General features: G+C 43.6%; 1 protein-coding gene across 2 annotated transcripts in view; it reads left to right on the plus strand.

Annotated features, from left to right (window-relative positions):
* jag2b (jagged canonical Notch ligand 2b) overlaps positions 1 to 19,732 on the plus strand; it is a 55,742-nt gene extending 36,010 nt beyond the window's left edge. The window contains exons 7-25 of one of the 2 annotated variants that reach the window (XM_007230935.3): positions 357 to 476; positions 674 to 787; positions 2,858 to 2,971; positions 5,099 to 5,212; positions 5,679 to 5,725; positions 6,107 to 6,283; positions 8,429 to 8,585; positions 8,703 to 8,867; positions 9,770 to 9,883; positions 9,966 to 10,193; positions 10,466 to 10,582; positions 10,741 to 10,768; positions 11,731 to 11,816; positions 12,310 to 12,423; positions 12,575 to 12,690; positions 13,285 to 13,536; positions 14,109 to 14,240; positions 15,540 to 15,690; positions 17,359 to 19,732. In XM_007230935.3, the coding sequence (XP_007230997.3) occupies positions 357 to 476; positions 674 to 787; positions 2,858 to 2,971; positions 5,099 to 5,212; positions 5,679 to 5,725; positions 6,107 to 6,283; positions 8,429 to 8,585; positions 8,703 to 8,867; positions 9,770 to 9,883; positions 9,966 to 10,193; positions 10,466 to 10,582; positions 10,741 to 10,768; positions 11,731 to 11,816; positions 12,310 to 12,423; positions 12,575 to 12,690; positions 13,285 to 13,536; positions 14,109 to 14,240; positions 15,540 to 15,690; positions 17,359 to 17,894 (2,882 nt within the window). In that variant the 3' untranslated portion in view covers positions 17,895 to 19,732. The remainder of the gene's footprint in view (positions 1 to 356; positions 477 to 673; positions 788 to 2,857; positions 2,972 to 5,098; positions 5,213 to 5,678; positions 5,726 to 6,106; positions 6,284 to 8,428; positions 8,586 to 8,702; positions 8,868 to 9,769; positions 9,884 to 9,965; positions 10,194 to 10,465; positions 10,583 to 10,740; positions 10,769 to 11,730; positions 11,817 to 12,309; positions 12,424 to 12,574; positions 12,691 to 13,284; positions 13,537 to 14,108; positions 14,241 to 15,539; positions 15,691 to 17,358) is intronic. The other variant, XM_007230936.3, reaches the window with a different exon arrangement.
* The last annotated feature ends 814 nt before the right edge of the window (positions 19,733 to 20,546 follow it).

Raw genomic sequence — 20,546 nt, forward strand, 5'->3', positions numbered from 1 at the left:
CAGGCGCTGGATATTGATGTCGTGGTTGGAGTGGTGCACGGTCATCTGATCTTGCGGCCGCTGACCAGCGTGCGTCCTGAAAGATGCTTAGGAATGCGAGGCGGCCACTAGGTCGGCCGTCCCCGTGGCCCTCTGTTTATTAATTTACAAGCTTTTATGTGCAGGACCTAGTTCTGTGAGACATGCTGGTAGCCCCCAGACCCCCTTTCTGTGGTTTGACAGCTGCTGTCCTCAGAAGCGTCAGCATTGCCAAAAGGGTCAGATTTTAAATGATGGAGCTGTTGGAGCCCAGTCGGTTTCACCACCCCGCAGCTTGAGTTATGGACTAAAAGTGACGGGTGTTCTTCTCTACGCAGATCTGAACTACTGTGGCACTCATCACCCCTGTGTGAACGGAGGTACCTGCATCAACTCGGAGCCAAATGAGTATAACTGTGCCTGTCCTGAAGGCTACTCGGGCAAGAACTGTGAAATAGGTAAGTGTGTAATTGTGCAACCAGTTTGTTATGAGATGTTGTGGACGTGGATCAGATTGCGTAAGGCTGTGTAGAGTCCAGCCAGTGGGCGAAGAGGCAGTGCCAGTAAATGTTGCCCTGCTGGCTCACAGGAACAATGCTGGAGCTAGATCTTTTGTGTGTGAGATGCTAATTGAGAATGGAATTGTCTTTTGCAGCAGAGCATGCCTGCGTTTCCAACCCGTGTGCCAACGGTGGCACCTGTCACGAAGTTCCCTCTGGCTTTGAATGCCACTGTCCACCAGGCTGGGAGGGTCCCACCTGTGCTAAAGGTGAGTTTGTTTGGTTTTTTTAGTGTTACTAGTGCACATTACCATTATGAATATTTGCAGTCGATCATAAACACGCTAACGTGTAATACTATATAATATAAACATAATGTTATTATGCTAGTAAAAAAATAATGTGTAACATGGTTACAGGTTGCACGAATTTCTAGAATTTCCAGAATTTCCCCTCGAAGATCAATAAAGTATCTATCTATCTATAGTTCTAATTCTAATTCTAATGAAGTAAACAGAATCCTTTGCACTAAAAATGCGATGATTAATTCTTAATTTTTTTTTCAATTCAAGTTTATTTATATAGCTTTTTTTTTTACAACAGAAGTCGTCAAAAAGCAGCTTTACAGAGGGAAAAACAGGTTCACACCTCTTATGAGCAGCAACACATAGATGCCAATTATTGTGGTGAAACGGTAGCAATGAAAAACTCCTTTACACTTACAAGAGGAAGATCCCTTAGGAGGAAACAAACAACAAACAAATAACAGAGCAAAACAACAGTACAGAGAGATAATGTGAAGCTATAGCTAATGTAGATACTAATTTATGACAAAATTGACAACATTACATAGTAACTTTTTAGTTTTTTTTTTAAAGATAATTATAGCATATAATGTATTCCTTAATCTAAAAAAAGTAATTATTATAAATAACCAAGTGTACCACTTAATTAAATATAACAAGAATACCATAGGTTGTCTCCCTCTGTTGTGCTATTGTTTTCCCTGGTCTTGCTCCTGCCCCCGTTCTCCACACGTGTCCAGATGCTGTGGCCAGGCTGGGCTCCTGCTGGGCGTTTGGGGCTGAGGCAGGGGTGGGGTGGGCTACTGGCCACACAGTGGGGTTCCCCGAGTTGGCCGCTTCTGGCTGAGCGCTCGTAGGGGCCTGGATTAAAGCACAGTGATACTGATCATAGAGACAAGGGGGATTTGCATAATCCTGCCTCCACTTTGAACCAACCCGCTTTTCGCTTTTGGCTCTGCGAATCGGGAACACGGCATGGTGCCCTCCCGCTTACCTCCTTTTTTCCCCTCAAATGCAAAACTCAGCCCACCTTTCTGTGCTGGACCTCCTGCGTAATTTGCCGTGACTGGCCCTATACCCCTTCCCCTCTCTCTCTCTCTCTCTCTCTCTCTCTCTCTCTCTCTCTCTCTCTCTGTTTCCCTCTTTTTTTTGCTCTCCTCACCTCATCATGATGCTGAAGGCTGCCCCCCTGATTGTGCATCCCCCTACCCCTCCCACTATCTGCCAGGTCCACCACACTTATGTTGCCATTACCCTAGCAACAGGAGGGTCTCCTGCTGGAATTTGGCACGCTCTTCTCTTTGTGGAGCCCATGAAGGTGCTGCTTTCTCCAGCCCCATACATGCTCAATTCTGACCCACACGCAGCCCCCCCTCTACAGACCCCCATTCGCCTTTACAATCCTATAGATTCATAGGGGCGAAAGGGCAGCTCAGAGAAAAAAGGGGCGTTTGCTGCTTTTCTCTGCTTTTATGTTTGTTTGGCTGCTAAACTTTTTTTTCTTTCTCTTCTTTTTTTTTGTTTTTTTTTTGTTTGTGTCAGTATCAGAAGCGTGAGGATTGCAAAGCTAATAGTGGCTAATCTGCGGCCCTCTGGATTAGACCAAACACTAATCGCGTTACAGTGTAAAAGCAGGACTACTGACTACTGTTACTCAGGAAAGCAACTGCAGTTTTAGATCTCTTTCTATCTGTCCTTTCTCTTTCGTTCTTGCTCTGCATAGCCTATATGAGTAGTGGGTGGTTGTCAGCCCCCACATAGTTTGGTTAAAATCGGTGTAATCGGCCAATTTAAATGTGAATATTATATGGTAAGCAATTGCACAAAATTGAGCAGAGAAATCCTTCTCGTCTGAATCCATTTGGAACATTTACTGATATATTTTTTTTATTTATGTATTATTTTTTTGTTTTAATGGTATAACAGTTTTGTTTTGAAAGCCTAGCTCTGAACTGAGCTCAGGCTTAAAGTTTCCAGCAGCTTGTCTTTTATGTGGCTCTGAGGACATTTTTTTTTTTTTGTTCTGTATTGCAGACATGGACGAGTGTGCTTCCAGTCCCTGTGCTCAGGGGGGGACGTGTATCGATCTGGAGAACGGCTTCGAGTGTCTCTGTCCTCCGCAGTGGGCTGGGAAGACCTGCAAGATTGGTAAGGCTGATGGGATATGTGTTCACTATTGTATGTGCAGTGGAATGATTTGGAATTAGCTTATATATTTACCATACACCATTGATTTAATTTGAACTTTGAGATTTAAGCTCATTCATAAACTGAAATTGAAGTATGATTATGAAGAAACTGTTCATATATCATTCTATAGACATAGATTGTATTTGGACTTATTCAATGTAAGATGCTTTAAAGACGCATTGGAGTTCAGTGTGTTTAAAAGATAGTCACCAGTGTGACAGGATTTTGACTTGCTTATTGGAAATGGTAGCATCTGATATTAAATGTACACTATCCTCTTTAAGAGTGACCCTACCAATATGGATGTTCATTAGATCTTCAGACATGGTTTTGTCTGGAGCTGATTATTATGATTTAAAGATATTTAAATAATATAGAAATGTATTTTTGTGATTTTATTGGGATTATAATATTAACTGTTATTAGGGTGCTGGGGGATTTTGGTGGGATTATAAGATTAGGGCATGTAATATACTATTACTGCTTTGCCCAAAGTATTAAACCCATTCAGTTTCTTGGTGGCATATTTTGCTTCTTGTCTCTATTGTGTTGTGGTATTAAGACAATAAAGGTAATAAAACCACAACATGTGCTGTACAATCTGCATCCACTCATGTTTCAGTAATACAACGACTCATCCAGTCATAGTATTCCATGGAGCATCCTATCGATTACATTGTGCATTGTTGCATCCTGTTTGTTGACAGCCTGGCTGCTGATGCATGCGTGTTGATTTTGGTGACGTTTGGTGAATGTGACCGTGTTGCTGCATGTGTGTGATTTATGATGCCACTGTTGAGCTGGTGTGCAGTGATGGGTAAGGCTTCCTGAGAGGAGTTGGTAGTGTGTGTGTGTGTGTGTTTCCTAAACGGAGGAAACGCCGTGTTTATACCCAGAGCGGACAAACCTGGAGACAGTAGTCAGCTTTCTGAGGTCAGATCCCGCAGCTACATGCTTGGTCTGTGCTTCTGACTTCAGTTGAAGTTTACGTGCCTCCTTTCCACGCAGTCGTCACGTCAAAGGAAGTACAGGATGTGAGGGAGGAAGCGGATTATGACCTGTAAACAAGTGGGGTGAGGGAACCGGAGCCGGTGCGCTCGGCTTACAGGCCGAACCTTAGCCCCCAGCTCGCGTTTCTCCCAGTCCCAATAAGGCCTGGCGTCGGGTTTCCCGCAGGACAGGTGCGCAGGGGAGCGGCACGCACCTCACCAGGAGCCCGTACTGAATATTTAACCAGCGAATAAATGCCAGGGTCACGGCACCAGCGCTTTCTTACTAGATGATGAAGATGATGGGTAGTGTAGTGGAAAGGACCATCTTTTCCCACCATCTTCCCACCTGAAGATTTTAATGTGATGTGATGCTATAATCCATGAGAGGTTCTGCTGAGAGATTTAGTGCTCTACTGTAGTTTTTTTGTCAAACTTAGAGGCCACCAAGACCACACCATTTATCACAAAGAAAAAAAAAATGGAAAAAGAAAAAAAAGAGGCTCAGCATGCTTGGAGGAGAACACTAAAGCTCTGTTCTGTTACATCAGCTAGCTGGTTTTATTTGTCTAAAGAAAGAACATTTGAAACTGAAATGTTCTTTAGGGCATCCGTTCTTAAGCCACAAATGGATTTGCAGATGATTTCTATTTTTACATTATCCCAAAGTTTTGTTCATTCTTTTTTTCGTGGCTCTCATTATAAACTACTTTATCTACTCTATCCTACTATATATACAAATGTAGGTATAAATGAAATGATCAAAAGCTTTTGTTTTAAAGATCTAAGAAAGAAAGGAAGTGAGGAAGAGGGTAAAATACAAAAAAAGAAGTAGTAATAAAAAATGGACCTGATGTCAACATGGAACATGTAGTAAGGCTGAAGTGTGTACAGAGTTACAGACTGGGAGCCCTTTCAGTGTGCTTAATGGTGATGGGTCTACAAAGAGCGAGCTCAAATTTCCCTCCTTTGACTTTGTTGCCTTTCTTTCTTTTTTTTTTCTTTTCTCCAATCTATTTTTTTTCCCCTCGTCCTCCATGTTTGTTTTCCACACGTGTTCCTCATCCCTCCTCTTTCTCTCTCCCTTAATCCACAGATGTAAATGAGTGTGTGGGGAAGCCTTGTGTTAACGCTTACTCTTGCAAAAACTTGATTGGTGGATATCATTGTGACTGCTTTCAAGGATGGGCCGGACAGAACTGTGACATCAGTCAGTATCTCTCTCTTCAGTACTCCTCTCCTCACTGGGCTCTGTGCCACATTCTCTGGTGTTTGTCCCTTCTTCTTCTTCTTCTTCTTTATTTTCTCTCTCTATCCGAGCGCGTATATATGCACAAACACAATTGCGAGCACACACACACTCTCACACACAGAGACACACACACACACACTGCGACCAGGGTTTCCTCTGTAGGCACCTGATACTCTGCAGGGACATGAACACCACACACCGCATCATAGCTTTCAGCTCCTGTTGCATGCTGGGTTGTTGCTTCCTGTTGACTGGCCTGCGAGCTTGTGCTGATTGAACTGCTGATTCTGTGTTTAGCTCACTAACCCCGCCTCTTCATCTTTACCGCATGCAGTTCATAACTAATGACCAGTTCCCCCCCTTCTTTTTTTTTTATTTCCACTCAAACATTTTGTTTATCGCTGTTGTTTTTTCTGGTACTCAGACATGAATGGCTGCCATGGACAATGCCAGAATGGAGCAACTTGCAAGGTAGAGCCTTATTATATTGTTAAGTCTTTTATAGATCATCTTTGGGATTGGAGGGCCAGTGTCCAGCACTGTTGGGTCATATATTGGATCAATCAGTACCCAAATTTAACACTGTTAAAGTGATAAAGGTGTATAAAGGAGATTTTCTTGTTAAAACAAATGCAATGAAAAAAAAAACATTAGTCACTAATGCAATAATTGCTTGTGCTGCCATTTTTAAAAAAAAATTTTTAAGAATCATCAGAATAGTTGTCAAACTGCGCTGGACAGTGGCCCTCCGACATTAGAACTGAACACTCAGAATTTAAAGCTATTTCTTAGCACTAGGACCTAATGTTTACAGCATTTGCTCTAATGTAATATGTTAATAATCCAATCCAGGAAGGAGCACGAGGAGGCTATCACTGCCAGTGTGCCCCAGGCTTCACGGGCACCCACTGCGAGATCCAGAGGAACAAGTGTGCCAGCAGCCCCTGCCAGAACGCCGGCCAATGTCACGTGTTGCTGGACAGCTTTGTATGTGAATGTCTGCCTGGCTACATCGGAACGCTCTGCGAGGTGAGCGCCTGACGCCTGTTTGAGCAGAATATCTCCTCTCTATCTGCAAGCTAAAGGGTTCCAGATTAAAGCAACTGCATCTGTAGGATGTGAAATATTTAGAACCGAATCTTAAAGCTTACATAACGGAAATTCTAACATTGTATTATAATAGTACAGTTGTATAGTATAGTATAGTATAGTATAGTATAGTATAGTATAGTATAAATGTACTGTATCCAATTGCATTTGTGTATTCATTGTTTTTTTTTAAGCTGCACAGAACTCTTGAACTCTTTGAAATAGTGAAGTTGTTCTCTGTGGAATTCACACAAGCCCCCGTTGCAGCGTCTAAATTGGGAGGCCTCCTCCCGTTTGCGTGCATGTTGTGTTTGAAGCCTTGGTGCGGGGCAGATCGCTCCTGCTATTCTAGCACAGGTGTGAGTGGGTAACTGGAGCAGAGGGGGTTATTCCTGCCACACTGCTCTTGTTATTGGAAGAGGCAGCGGAAAGGTCTGGTCCGGGGCCAGCCGTCGCCCAGCGGAGGGTTTTGAAGTGGATCTCTGTGGAGGTGCTGCGGGCCGCTCCGGCCGGTCCCCGGCTCACTGTACAGGCTAAAAATAAAGGGCGTAGTGAATGAGGCAACTCTTATTTGGGCTGACTGGCCGTGTGACTGCGCATGGCGCGGGAACAAGGCCTTGATTTTTACGTTCGATTCATGCCTGGCGTGCCATCGCGCTCCTATTAGCCTGCGAGGGCTCCGGTCTTGTAGGCGGATCACAGACTATACAGAGCGAGCGTTTGATCTATGATCGCTCTCTTCATGAGCACCTGCACACCAACCTACTTTTAGAGTTCAAACCCGAGGCTCGAGACGGCCCTGCCCTAAACTGATACCCTGCTGAATAACTGCCAGCTAATGTATTGAAACGGATGCCGAATTCCCTGCAGCACAGCCCGCCCCGGAGCAGTTTCACGTCTCGGAGCCGTCTGGCCCGCTGTCACCATCTCTTGCATCACTTTCAGCGGCCTTCCACTGTACACACGGCACATCCCTAATAAAACAAATAGATGGAGGGAGCAGAGGGAAGGAAGGGCCAGGCTGCAGCCACCGCAAAATGCCTTACATGGCAACTGGCATGATCTGTCCTGCTCAGAGGCTTGTTTAAATTCCCCACAAGTTCATCCCTCTTGAAGATGCATAAAGAAGAAGAAGAAAAAAAAAGATCAGACTGGAGACGTAGAGTTGAAGTGGTGTAGAATTAGCAGGCCAGCTACATCAGCCTACATCAACCATCTTACTTGATACTCGATAACGCAATAATCTAGCCTCCATCTGCAGTCTTGAGCTCCTCGAGTCTTGCATGGCCTAGAATACTAGCAAGAGAAAAGTCAAGAAGTGCGAAAGTGTGAAAGTGTTTCACGTCCCCGCAGAATCCGCTCAACCGGAGCGAAAGGACGGCTAAATTTAGATTTTACGTTTTGTTGTGATGGCTCTCTTGTGTGAGGGCAGCGGTGCACTCTCCTTTAGCTGTAAGCTGCTGGCAGGCTTCCACAGCTTAGCCCACTTTGTTTATCTCCGTAGTTTAAGAAGATTGGGCTTGAAGAGCTTGAGGCCTTGAGTAAATCAAAGCCATACTCGCCTTCGCTGGACCTTCTCTTCTGTTTTCACTGCTGTAATTTTCTCCATTGTTGAGCAATGTTTCTTTTTCTTTTTCTTTTTAAATCGCAATCAGTTTTTCAGTGCAATCATAGAATGCATGTTGTCTCATTTTTCTATGGTGTAGTTGTTTAAAACATTCAAAATACATAAAAAAGACATAAAATAATCTAATGTTTAACTATCACCAACCATATGGCTGTTTGATTACTCAATTGCCCTAAGCTTGTAAACAAGTGTAGTAGTTATTCACTAGTTTTCTATGTGTTAAGCATGGCTAGCTGATTAGCACAGTGAGGTTAACCTAGTTAGTTATCTATCAGACAGCATACCTTTTTGTGTATTTTTTTCCCTTTTTTTTTTATTCTGTTTGATCGTTTTATTGTGCCCATGTCCATTTAAACTGCCTATCTGACAATTGCTAAACTCTATGCTTTTCATTTTTAATCTCTGAGTGGTTGTAATGTTGTTGCTAATCAGTAGACACGTGTACATTTTGTATTCAGATACCAAGCCATTCGAATCCTTGTGAACCCAACCCGTGTAAGAACGAGGCGTCCTGCCACGGCTTGCTGGGGGATTTCTACTGCGCCTGTCCTGAGGACTATGAGGGGAAGACCTGCGCAGACCATAAAGACCATTGCAGGACTGCCCCCTGCCAAGGTAACCAGCACTGTCCTGTCAGCTAACAGTGGCTCATTTTTCTAAACTAAACATACCTTTCTCTTTTTTACTGCTCATCACAGAATGTATCTAAGCATTTGTGTGCTTCTCTCACAGTGATCGACAGCTGCACGATCGCGGTAGCGAGTAACAGCACAGACGGTGGTGTGAGACACATCTCATCCAACGTGTGTGGCCCTCGCGGCCGCTGTGTCAGTCAGCCCACCGGAAACTTCACCTGCACCTGTGATCCAGGCTTCACTGGAACATACTGCCATGAGAGTGAGTCCTGATGCCCAGACTGTCTTTCTCCTTAGTGTCTTTCCAGAGCTCTCCATGTTTTAAAGTGTGTCTCTGTAGTGGTTATTAGCAAGCTAAACCCAACTATGGTTCCTCTGCATACCATATTTTTTTAAGTGCACTGTAAGGTGCTTAAAATTCTTTAATTTTCCCAAAAATCATCAGTGCGCCTTTTAATCCGGTGCACCTTATGTAAGAATTTTACCAGTCAGGTTGTAAGAAGCAGTAAAGCTACTCTCCTGAAGTACAGCGTAATACAGGAGTTTCAGTTTAGTTCTTCAGCACCGAGACTGGAGCAGTATTAGCATTAGCCGCTAACTGCTATTTCCTCGTTCAGAGGTTCCCGATTATCGGTCTGTAGCCTGCTGCTAACCCCAGCTAGCACTGCTGGAGCAGCATTAGCATTACCCACTAACCGCACTAGGCACTAGCTCTTTAGCCGTTCAGACATTCAGAAGAGAGTATTATCGGCCTGTAGCTTGCTGCTAACCCCAGCTAACACTGCTGGAGCTAGCTATCCATGGTAGCTCTTTCAGAGGAGAGTATATTGGAGTGTAGCCTGCATCTTTGTTTACTGTGTTAAAACAAGCTGCTTGGGACAAACCAGTAGCTAATATCATCCTGGCTTACCAGAGCTCTCATTGTAGTGCTGCCGTGCTACACTTACCGCTAGCCGCTAATGCTCAGCCTTAGTGCTGGAGAAATTCTGGAATCCCCCTCCCTTTTATAATCCAGTGTGCCTTATAGTGCAAAAAATACGGTAATTTATATGTTTATATGTTTGATAAAAAGTAGTTTACCGAATGATTTTTGGTTCAACATTTAATTGTAAAACTTGTAGACCTTGCACTCACCCCTGCATCTTCTGCTCTTCTCTCTCCCAGATGTGAATGACTGTGTAAGTAGTCCCTGTCGGAATGGCGGCACCTGCATCGATGGCATCAACTCGTTCCAGTGTTTCTGTCCTGATGGCTGGGAGGGTGACCTCTGTGGTCTCAGTGAGTACATCCACCCTCCTCCTCTTTATTCCTTCTCAGCTTACCTGCTCTCTCTCTCCACTAACCCCTCTTTACCTTGCAGATGTGAACGAGTGCAGTAGAAACCCATGTAAGAATGGAGGACGCTGTGTGGACCAGGTCAACGACTTCTACTGCGAGTGCGCCAATGGCTGGAAAGGCAAGACGTGTCATTCGCGCGAGAGCCAGTGTGACGCCAGCACCTGCAGCAATGGAGGCACCTGCTACGACCATGGAGACACTTTTCGGTGCGCCTGCCCGTCTGGCTGGGGGGGAAGCACCTGCAACACAGGTGAGCTTGCTGGTCTTTATCTTTTTTAAAGAGTTGGTACATTTAAGCTAAGGAATTCAGCTCCAAAAGGCCAATTCGCATGTATCTGTTTATTCTGAACAGGTTAGCACCACTCATTCACACTAAAGTTACACATGTCAGCTCTTTTCCTGGGGGCCCGCTGACCAAAGTGTAGCTTAAAATGTTTCTTAGAATTTATCCAATTTGGGAGGTGTTACACAATTAATATTTCAATATTTCAGACACTCTCTTTCTTTCTGTTTGTCGTTCAGCTAAGAACAGCACGTGTGCTTCTAGTCCGTGTGTTAATGGAGGAACCTGCGTGGGTGGAGGGGATACGTTCACCTGCATCTGTAAGGACGGCTGGGAGGGACCCACCTGCGCTCAGAGTGAGTGTGTACTGTGTTTCTACTACTGTAGGAAAGCTCTGAATTATCACAAGCCAAACACTTACATTTATCCAGACTCATTATAATTGCCAGATAATCACTGTTTCATTTTTTCTTCTCTCTCTCTCTCTCTCTCTCTCTCTTTCTGCCTCTTACAGACATCAACGACTGCAACCCTCACCCTTGGTAAGTAAGCTTGTGTTAGCTTGTGCTAGTCTCCTGCAGTGGTCCGCAGTACCCCCACTCCCCGACACCCCCGCCTTTCATATTTACTCTACTCTAGCCAGGGCTGCTGGTGGCTCTGTTGTCCTCGCTGTCTGTGCTGACCCGCCCCTTCCCTGTACAACACCACCGGCTGTGAATAGCCCCTCTCGCATGGCTTTTTGCCCAAAACCCCCTCTTACCCCCCACCTCCATTCTCTCTGAGCGGATACACAGCAGCAACAGAGGACTCAAAGCGGGATGGGGAGGGAGATGATGCACGAGGGGGGGGGTTGGTGTTGTAAAGGCAGGGGAAGATGTCCTTAAATCACCCCCTAAATCCGACAGCTTGGGAGACCAGGGGCTGGTTTTAATGGGGGACACAATAGAGGCGAAGGCCCTAAAAGAGTGCCCCCAGCGGTGAGGGTTTGAGGGTCTGGAGGAGGAGGGGTAGGCCGGCCTTTTTCTCTTCCAGACCCTTGCTGCCCTCCTGCCATTTTGCCCCGCTGACCTGCGAGCAGGGGGATTGGGGAAGAGGAGGGGGGGAGGCAGGGTGTCCCAGCAAGGGGTCAGCAGGGATTAGCATCTGAAAGGTGTGGTATTGATGAACGGGACAAGGCCTTTATAACCCTCTCTGTCCTCTACTCTCTGTGTCTTCGTCTTTTTTTCTCCCTTTTTCCCTCAGTGTCCTTTTATCTTGCTATCTTACCACTGAGTGCAGGACCTCTACAGTTTTTCTTAACCCCTTAAACTCTAGGCTTAGTATTCAGTTGTTGGTTCAGTAACTAATATATAAAGCTTGATTCAGATTTAGCTGCCTAGGTTTAAGAAAGTTGTAGAGATAGTTTAATAGTTTAATGCTGCCACAGTGATCAAATGAATATGCTATATTAATGCAATAAGTCATCTTTAACACTTTGCTCTTGTGTTTGTGTTCCTCTCTATAGCTATAACGGAGGAATCTGTGTGGATGGAGTGAACTGGTTCCGCTGCGAGTGCGCTCCAGGCTTTGCCGGGCCTGACTGCCGCATCAGTGAGTATCAGTGAAGGGAAAGGAAGAGCGGGAGCAACAATGCTTTAAAGAAACAAAACAACAAAAAAAAAACACAAAGAAAGAAAGAGGTGCATGTGGCGTGTCACCCGAAATGCCAGATTACTCAGCATCCCGTGCCCTTTGACCCCTCTAGGGCACCAAGGTCAGCCCTCGCTTGCATACAGACGGAGGGGATGAATTATTCAGGCAGGGGAAAAATTCCTCACCATGCTCCGGGAGCTGACTCTTTGTCTCGTTTGACTGTTGATGGCTTTTACATAAAAAACAAGTCTTTAAGGATGCATTTTTTCTAGCCTGATTTCTCGCAAGCTGCAAACGGAAACGCCTCAAAGCCTCCTCCCCAGGATGTAGCCCACAAATATATAAATCAGTTCCAAATCTGCTCTGCTCTGTTTATTTTCCTCAACAGTTTGCTGATATGCTTTGGCGTTAAATACATAATAATAAGCTTGTGTTTACTTTCCTCTCGCAGACATCGACGAGTGCCAGTCATCACCCTGCGCGTACGGAGCCACGTGCGTCGATGAGATCAACGGATTCCGCTGCATTTGTCCGCTCGGACGCTCTGGTCCTCGATGCCAAGAGTGTGAGTATCCCTCCACTCTCATGAGATTGACTAGACCTGTGCATCACTAAATACCCTCCGTTAGATCATACAGTGCTTCTATAGTATCATAAGCAGGACTTGTGGTTTAAATCACTGTAGCTTACAGTTCTGCTGTGGATGTGTGCTGCAGTTATAGGCATCGGGAAGTCGTGTCATTACACCGGACTGCAGTTCCCGCACGGCAGCCGCTGGGAGGAGGACTGTAATGCCTGCCAGTGTGTCAACGGCAAAGTAGAATGCACCAAGGTAAAACTCACAGCACTCTCATCACGAGTGTTTGTAAAGACTGGCATATGATGAAATAAAAGACAGCTACGTCATGTACAGCACACAACCATAAACTAGTGTAAACAAAGTTCCAATTAGGGGTTGAACCCCCTTCATAGGTTGGAGTGTGGATACCAGGGATGGGAGTGATTTTATTTATTTTAAATTTTCTATAAATTAGTCCTAAAAAGCAGTTTGACTTCAACAGTGAAAAACAATGGTCTTCTGTCACTTCACAGGTTTCAGATATTCAGAAGAACATTAGAAAGTTAAGAGTATTGAGATGTAGTATTAAGGACATAGTGAGCATTTCTAAAATGACAAAGTGTGAAGCCTCATACATTTTTATGTCCCATATTGAAAAAGTAATGATGAACAAAAATGATTGAATAATGGTAATGATTGATTACTGAATACATTTAAATTTTCTAAATAGTTACATATTTATACAGTAGGATAGTTTATGATGACTCTGAAATCATTATCATTCTGTATTGGTCAGATGTTGTATATTGGATACAAAAAACAATTCGAATGCCAAGTACTCATGTGACCCTTGCCCCCGTCTCTCAGGTGGTGTGTGGCCGACGGCCTTGCCTGCTGCCAGGAACCCCCGGCAGAGAGCGTGCAGCCTGCCCTGGGGGTCGGGAGTGCCTGGAGCACAACTTCCTGACCTGCCTCTCTCCCCCCTGCCACCAGTGGGGCTTCTGTTCCAGCCCTGAGCCCGTCCCACCGGTCAACAGCAAGTGTGAGCCCAACACGGGCTACTTGGACAACAGTTGTGCCCACATCACACTCGTCTTCAACAGGGAGAAGCTGCCCATAGTGAGTTTGCAGTGATTGGATATTGATAGAGCATGTTTGTATTTGTAGCATGTTGCCTAGCATCAGATTTCACTTGAAAGATTTAAAATACTTAAAAGTATTAAAAGAAGTCAATGTGGGGAAAAAAAGCGTATTTGCCATAATGTTAATGTTAAGTATTTATACAGCAGAGTGAACAAAGTATACACTATAGAGTGATGTAAGAAAATACAATATTTAATGTAGGCATTGTTCTGAGTTAGAAGTTTCTTTTGCTATATAATTTGATTAGAATTGCTTAGTTATATTTATATATTTACATCTTTTGTTTAAAATATTGTTATGCACGTTAAAAAGATGCATACTAAATGCATTTACACTGATTTAAATTTAAACTGGTTTGTCTGCACTTCTGAATTATTTAGTTTTTTTTCAAGAGTGGACAAATGTGACCCATTAAAAGATCTAATAATTTTTCTTTATTAGATTTATATCTTCTACATAAAAATGCAGGAAGCAGCAGGCTTAAGAGCAGTTGATAACTTGAGAGTAAAGCGAGTGTTCAGTTGTTGATAACTTGGTTCTTGTTCTAGGCAACAGCAGTGGAGAACGTGTGCTCGGAGCTGAGGTACCTACCCGCCACGCGGAACCTCGCCAAGGAGGACCCTCTGCTGGTTCTCTGTGAGCTTTCCTACTCCAACCAGGATGCAGTGGAGGTGGCCATTGTAAGTGCAACTCTTGAGCTGCTTCATCTAATGTCCTCCTGCATGCCTTATCATGGATTTTGAGTTATTTAGCTTGATTTGGTCATTCTCTTTCATGCGGTTCCTTAATGTTGGCGCACGCATCGGTGCCCGTAGCCCATAGCCCCCCTCTCCAAGACCTGCCCGTTCTGCTGTAATGAGATTCAGTTGACTGACCGGCGGCAGCAGGTTCGCCCGCAATGCGGCATTCACCCGCGCTGCTTCAGAACCAGCCTGAGTCAAAACTCCAACAGCTTCTATCAGAGGAGATTAGCAGAGAAAGCAGATAAGCCATTTAGATAAAGTAGTACGACCATTCTTTTCCAGTCATGAATCCTGAATGTGAAGGCTCATGTTGGAGAAGTGGAGTTTGTGAGGGTGTAGGGTGGATTGTAAGCTTTCCGCTGTTGGTACTACAGATTCAGCTTATGGTGGATTGTTCGTAAAGTCTTCTAAAGTACCTTTACAATGTGATCTAAATCCACGTACACAGACCTAGAGCAAGCTGACTCATGGATTTAGGAGCTGCTCAGGTATGCCCGGCTGCAGGTCTTTGCATGTTGGAGGAGGAATAAAAACCAATGGCATGGAGGTATGAATTGAAAGCAAAGATAGTAATCACTGGTGTTAACTGGCCTATTAAGATTTGCATTGTAGATTTTCACTCTCTGTGCACACGTTATGTGGCCAAAAGTGTTGGGACACTTGCTTAATCATTGTGTTTATCCTGCTTTTGTTGAAGTAGCTTTCTCTACTCTCCAGGGAATTGAGGCTTTTTTACTAGAGAATTTGATTGCATTTATTAGTGATGAGAGTATTAGTGAGGCCAGGATGTTGTATGATCAATTCTTTACACGAATTTCAGTAGTTGTGTCTGGAGCTTTCCAGAGAGCACAATTTCTTCACTGCTCCACAGCTCAGTGCTGGGGGGCTTTATACCCCTCAAGCCCACACCTGGCATTAGGCATGGAGCCAACAGGTTCATAGGTTCATCTGCTCCAGAAAGTCCTATGCTATTGGCAGTGCTTCTCTACTGAAACTAGACAGGCTCTGTTTGTGTGTGCATTTGTGTCAGCAATAGGTGAACCTGTTGGCTGGTTGGTTGTTGGTGTAAAAGCTGTATCAGTTTCAACTTTCTCCTGTTCAGCATCTATTGCTAATTCTTCTCTTGCTTTCAGTCTTCCTCATCCTTCTGCACGCACACACACCACACACACACACACACACACACAAACACCCTCTCCACACACTAATAACATCTCCATTGTTGGCTCTCCGCAGTCCTTCCAGCAGGACGAGCAGCCTGACCACAGTCGGATCCAGGAGGTGGCCAGCACCATCGTCAGCACTCTGTCCAAGCGCCACAACAGCACCATCATGCAGGCCGTCATTGAGGTCAGAGTGGAGACACGGCTCGTGCCCCAGCCAGTGGGTGAGTAGGGCAGCTTTTAAAACGACCGCCATCGAGCCACATATGAAATAATGCACTTTAAACCCTTAATCTGCAGATTTCTTTCAGCCTATTAATCTTACGACTTTTCATTTATGACTACTACTGACTACTCCTACTACTGTCGTTTATTTAACTGCTTCCAAACATAAAGATGAAGAGAACTGTGTACTATAAAGACCCTGCAGAGCCAGCTGAAGAAGAAGCCATAAAATCAGTGTGATTCATGCTACTGTCTTGCACTGTTACTGCCTCCTTCTCACTGTTGCTGATGTTGCATGAGAACAGCATGACTAACTCAGTCACTGTCTGCATACTTTCCGTCAGTAATGACTCCTAAAGAGCTCTAAATGACAAGCTCTTCTCTGGTGGAGGTGCGGTAATGTGATGTGCACACTACCAGTTAAAAGGGGCCCAGTCTTCAGAACTAGAGCACGTCCGTTGTGCAGCTGTATGCAAACATTTGGATACTGCTATTTAAAGGACTTGTTTTGTTTTATTTTCTGTTGGTTAAAAATACACAGTCTAAATGCTGAATGCATTCAGCTACTAAGTTGATGTGTAGTTATTTAGTAGCTGATATACTGCCAGTAGGACCCTCTGAAGCAAATAAAGCTTAAACCTATTGGCACCATGCTTAATGCCAGTTGTTTGCTAGACTGGTATAAACCCATCTGCAGAAGAACTACATTCTCTGGAATGTTGGTGCTCCATTCAGCTCTTTTGGTACATCAAAGTTAATATATGAACAGGAACTAGGGATTTTCTTGCTGTATCCATTGCTACTGTGTCTTATCACCTGAATATATTGGACCTATGTGGATGTATAATGATTTTTTAACCATTCATCTGACCAGAGGCGGATGGTTCCCCCTTTGTGTATTAGCCTTAATAGTCTAGTGATAATATAAGGTACATGTGAGCCTTGGTCCTTCTCCTGCAGCTCTGAGGGAGTTGTTCTCTCTGTTGCTCACTGGAGATTCTGCGTTTGTTTGTATGGTTAATATTTTGTCTGGTTCTCTGTCCTGCTACCATATTTCTGCAAAACCGCTTTGCAACTACACCAGTTGTAAAAAGCACTATATCAATATGTTTTTAATTTAATTTTGATTTGAGTTTTTGTTGCTTAATGCAAACTCACAGCAGAAAGCAGAAAGTCTTCCCTGGACAGTAGAGAGCGGTTACTCCAACAAAAACAGAATCAAATCTTATATTTTAATACTCTAATACAGGATAATGTAAATTCTTTAATTTATTAAATCAACTAGACATGTCACTTAACCAGGGCTGCGCAAACCTACATATATATACACAAATGCTCCAAGTTTTATTATTTTCCATAATCACATATAACACACCCACCTCTGAGCCAGAAAAGACTTCTGATTAGTTATTATGGGTGTGTTAGGGAAGTTTTGCGGCTTGAGTGTTTTGTTTTATTGTTAGAAGACTGTCGCCCTAGTGCCCTCCTGTTAACAAGCACTTTTACACGGTATCTGTGCTGTTAAACAGCAAAACTGAAAAACACCCAAAAACACTTCCCCAGGTCTCGTGACTTTTAACTGCGTACACTTTTAAATGTTCTCCTGCAGTTTCACACTGAAGACCTGAAATGATTTCAGTTTTTTGTCTTTGTTTTTTTTTATATAGATTATTTGGTGCCCGTGCTGTGTGTGATCTTCTGCGCCTTGTGGATCTTCTGCGTGATCGTGTGCGTGTGGTGGACGCGTAAGCGGCGAAAAGAGCGCGAGAGGCGCGAGCGTGCCCCAGTTGAGGAGAGCGTGAACAACCAGTGGGAGCCGCTGCGGCCGGTGGCCCGCCAACAGCACAAGGACAACCGGGACGCCGAGTATGAGCGGGCCAAGCTCATGGGCTCCCCGGACCGGGCGCACGGAGAGGGGGACGAGGAGCCCGAAGAGGAGGAGGAGGAGGAGGAAGACGAGCTGGAGTTGGTGGAGGAGTGGCGGTGCGGGACAGAGGGCGGCAAGCGGCCCGTCCCAAAGTACTCTAAGGCCACGGTGCGGCTCAACAGCGAGCTGATCTGCACCACGCGCAGCAGCAGCGGCAGCAGCGGGGGCGCGCCCCTCAAAGCCCCCCACCGGACCGCCCACAGCCCCAAAGACAACCGCTGGAAAAACGTCAACAGCACCTCTGCTGGCCAAGACGCCAAAGAGCTCTGTGTATAGACACTGGGAACGACGCGCAGAGAGAGAGAGAGTAGTTCTCTTGTTCAGCGGAAGAAGAAAAAAACAAAGGCTTTTGAGAGACGGAGAACTTTCGTTTTTTTCTCTTTCTTTTTCACTTTATTTTTATTTCCCCATGGTGAGATGTTTTTGTTTTTTTTTTTTCTTTCCTTGACACATTTTTATTTTTATATGTACAGATGAAGCAGATTTTTGTGTTTTACTTTGTAAGAATAAGGCAAAAGAGACGCCCGCTTAGTTTTTTTTTGTTGTTGTTGTTTTGCAAAAATGTACTGCTGAAAACAAAGAGCAGGAAAAATACACTCACTAGAGGAATACTATAAACTGTATAAAGACTTTCTTTTGTTGTTTACAGATGATTGTGGTTTTATTTTATTGTATGCGGCCCGTGTTTTCAGCACAGACCTTGCATATGGTGGCCAGTGAGGTGCACTGGCTATGGGGTCAGAAGCGAGAACTTTGACTCTTGTGTTTTTTGTTTTTTTTTGTTTTGTTGTTTTTCTTCCCCCCATCCACCTCTTCTCCACCTCTCCTCACTCCACGCCTGCCTTACTAAGCTTGTGGGTCAGTGCCTGCGAAGTGGCCTTGTTTTTTCTGTCACGTCTGTTTGTCTTGGCTGAATGCTCTTTAATGAAAAAAAAAAAAGGATTGCAGTATTTTGAGTTGGTAGCAAGTGCCTTCTGACGAGCCCGTTTGTTTGCGTCTCTCGCTGCCGAGGTCGACCCCAGATAGATCACTACAAAGGGAGAGGCTGGTCAAGAGCAACTCCCGCTTTACCACCGAGGTATTTGATCAAAGAAAGACAAGAAATCTGTAAATATGTGTATATAGTAAAGGAGTCGCTGTGTATATTTGAATTTAGTAACTTAAGACAAGTCACACTTTTTTATTACTATTATAATTATGATTGAAATTATTATTATTATTATGATTATTATTATATTATTTTTCATTTTATTTTATTTTTATTATTATTATTATTTTTTTTTTTTACAACGCCATTCCTTTTATTTATGCCAGTTGAAACAGGCAGGTTTTATAACAAGTATACAGCGTCCCACAGTCAGAACAGTAATGTAATCAGTAACAGGTCATCTTTTTTTATGTTGTTGGTTTGTTTTCACTTTATAAGGCAAGTAATTCTTTAAAGATTGTGTGGTGTATCGTGGCGTGTGTGTTTGCCTCCGTTTCAAACCAGTTCCTATCATCTCCTTCAGCTTCTGTCCTTCCTCACTGTCATAGAATGTTCTGGAAACCTGTGGAAAGCTCCTGCAGCGTGTGCGGAGGCCGGCAGGCTGGTTAGGATCCCGGTCTCTGCAGACGATGTAAAACTCTGTTTTTGCTCCATCTGCTTTTTTTCCTGCTGTTTTTGGGTTGAGGCTTCATGAAGGGAACAATTTTGTTGTAAAGCATTTGTGTTCGAGGTACCAACTCCAAAAAAAATGGATTACCTCAGAAGTGGTTCACTATGATTTTTGTTTTCTTTCGTTTTCATGTTGGATATTGCTCTCACGGTGGCTTCTTGCTGCCGTATGTGAGAGGATGCAAAATAAAAAGAATTTAAATATTATCCTGAAGTAATCTGAACAAGTGGTAAAATAACAAAAAACGAGATAACGCTGGATGTGCATTACTGGAAGGAATAAGGTGGGGTCAGAGGAAGTTTTTTTTTTTTTTTAAAGGAAATTAAACAAAGTCTTTTTTTGTACAGAAGAATTGCTCTGCAAACGTTTTTGGTTCATTTAGTGGAATTTATGTTTGTTCTTAGAAATAAATCTAACTATTTATTAAAGCATTTTATAACAATCTCCTCAAAAAAACACTGTGTTCTGGTATTTAGTATTAAAATGCACAACAGTGACCTCAACCGTCACTCACCACGCTGTGGAAACGGTACACCAGTTCTGACTGTTGCAATCCCGGTGTCTCAGAAAACCACAAGGGGTCTGTTTCATAGCTTCTCTATTACAACATCTTCCTATGTTCTACAGTAGCAGAACAGAGGGGAGAGACAATGGTGAAGTTGTAGTGTGGCTGCAAAATAAAAAAAAGATTACATCAAAATGGAAACTTTGGGGAAAAGAAAAGAATGAAAAGAAAAAAAAAGAATATAAAGAGCTATAAAGTATTTATATCATGGCATTTTGGACTGTTTTTGTTGGTTGATGGATCTTTAAGACAGACTCTGCGGGCCTGGCGCATCACTCACGGGAAAACAGTGTGGACCTAATGATTTCTGGGTATAAAAAGACTAAATTTAGGTTTTTATTAAAGACTGTGATGCATGTTTTTACTTTGCAATATTACACTACAACAAAGTTCATTAAAGGTAATTGGTTACATTTTTTAACCTTTTAAATTGCCAAAGCATGTTGGCTAAGGCAATTTGTTTCCTGAGGTCCACGGTGACGCATGCTTCAACAGCAAAAAGTGTTTCAGGACATGAGCTCAGTTTGCAGTCAGTAAAATCTAGCTTCTAAAATCTTAATTAATTTAAAATTAGTTTTAAAATTAGTTTTCTGATCATTGCATATTCATTTCAATGTGCTTTTTGAAGGTTAAACACTCAAATTATTAACTGTATTTCTAGAGAAAGAAATTGAGCAGGACTTCACAAGTAGAACTTAAAATCTA

Source organism: Astyanax mexicanus, chromosome 1 (assembly GCF_023375975.1).
Source record: "Astyanax mexicanus isolate ESR-SI-001 chromosome 1, AstMex3_surface, whole genome shotgun sequence".
NCBI classification, from domain to species: domain Eukaryota; kingdom Metazoa; phylum Chordata; class Actinopteri; order Characiformes; family Acestrorhamphidae; genus Astyanax; species Astyanax mexicanus.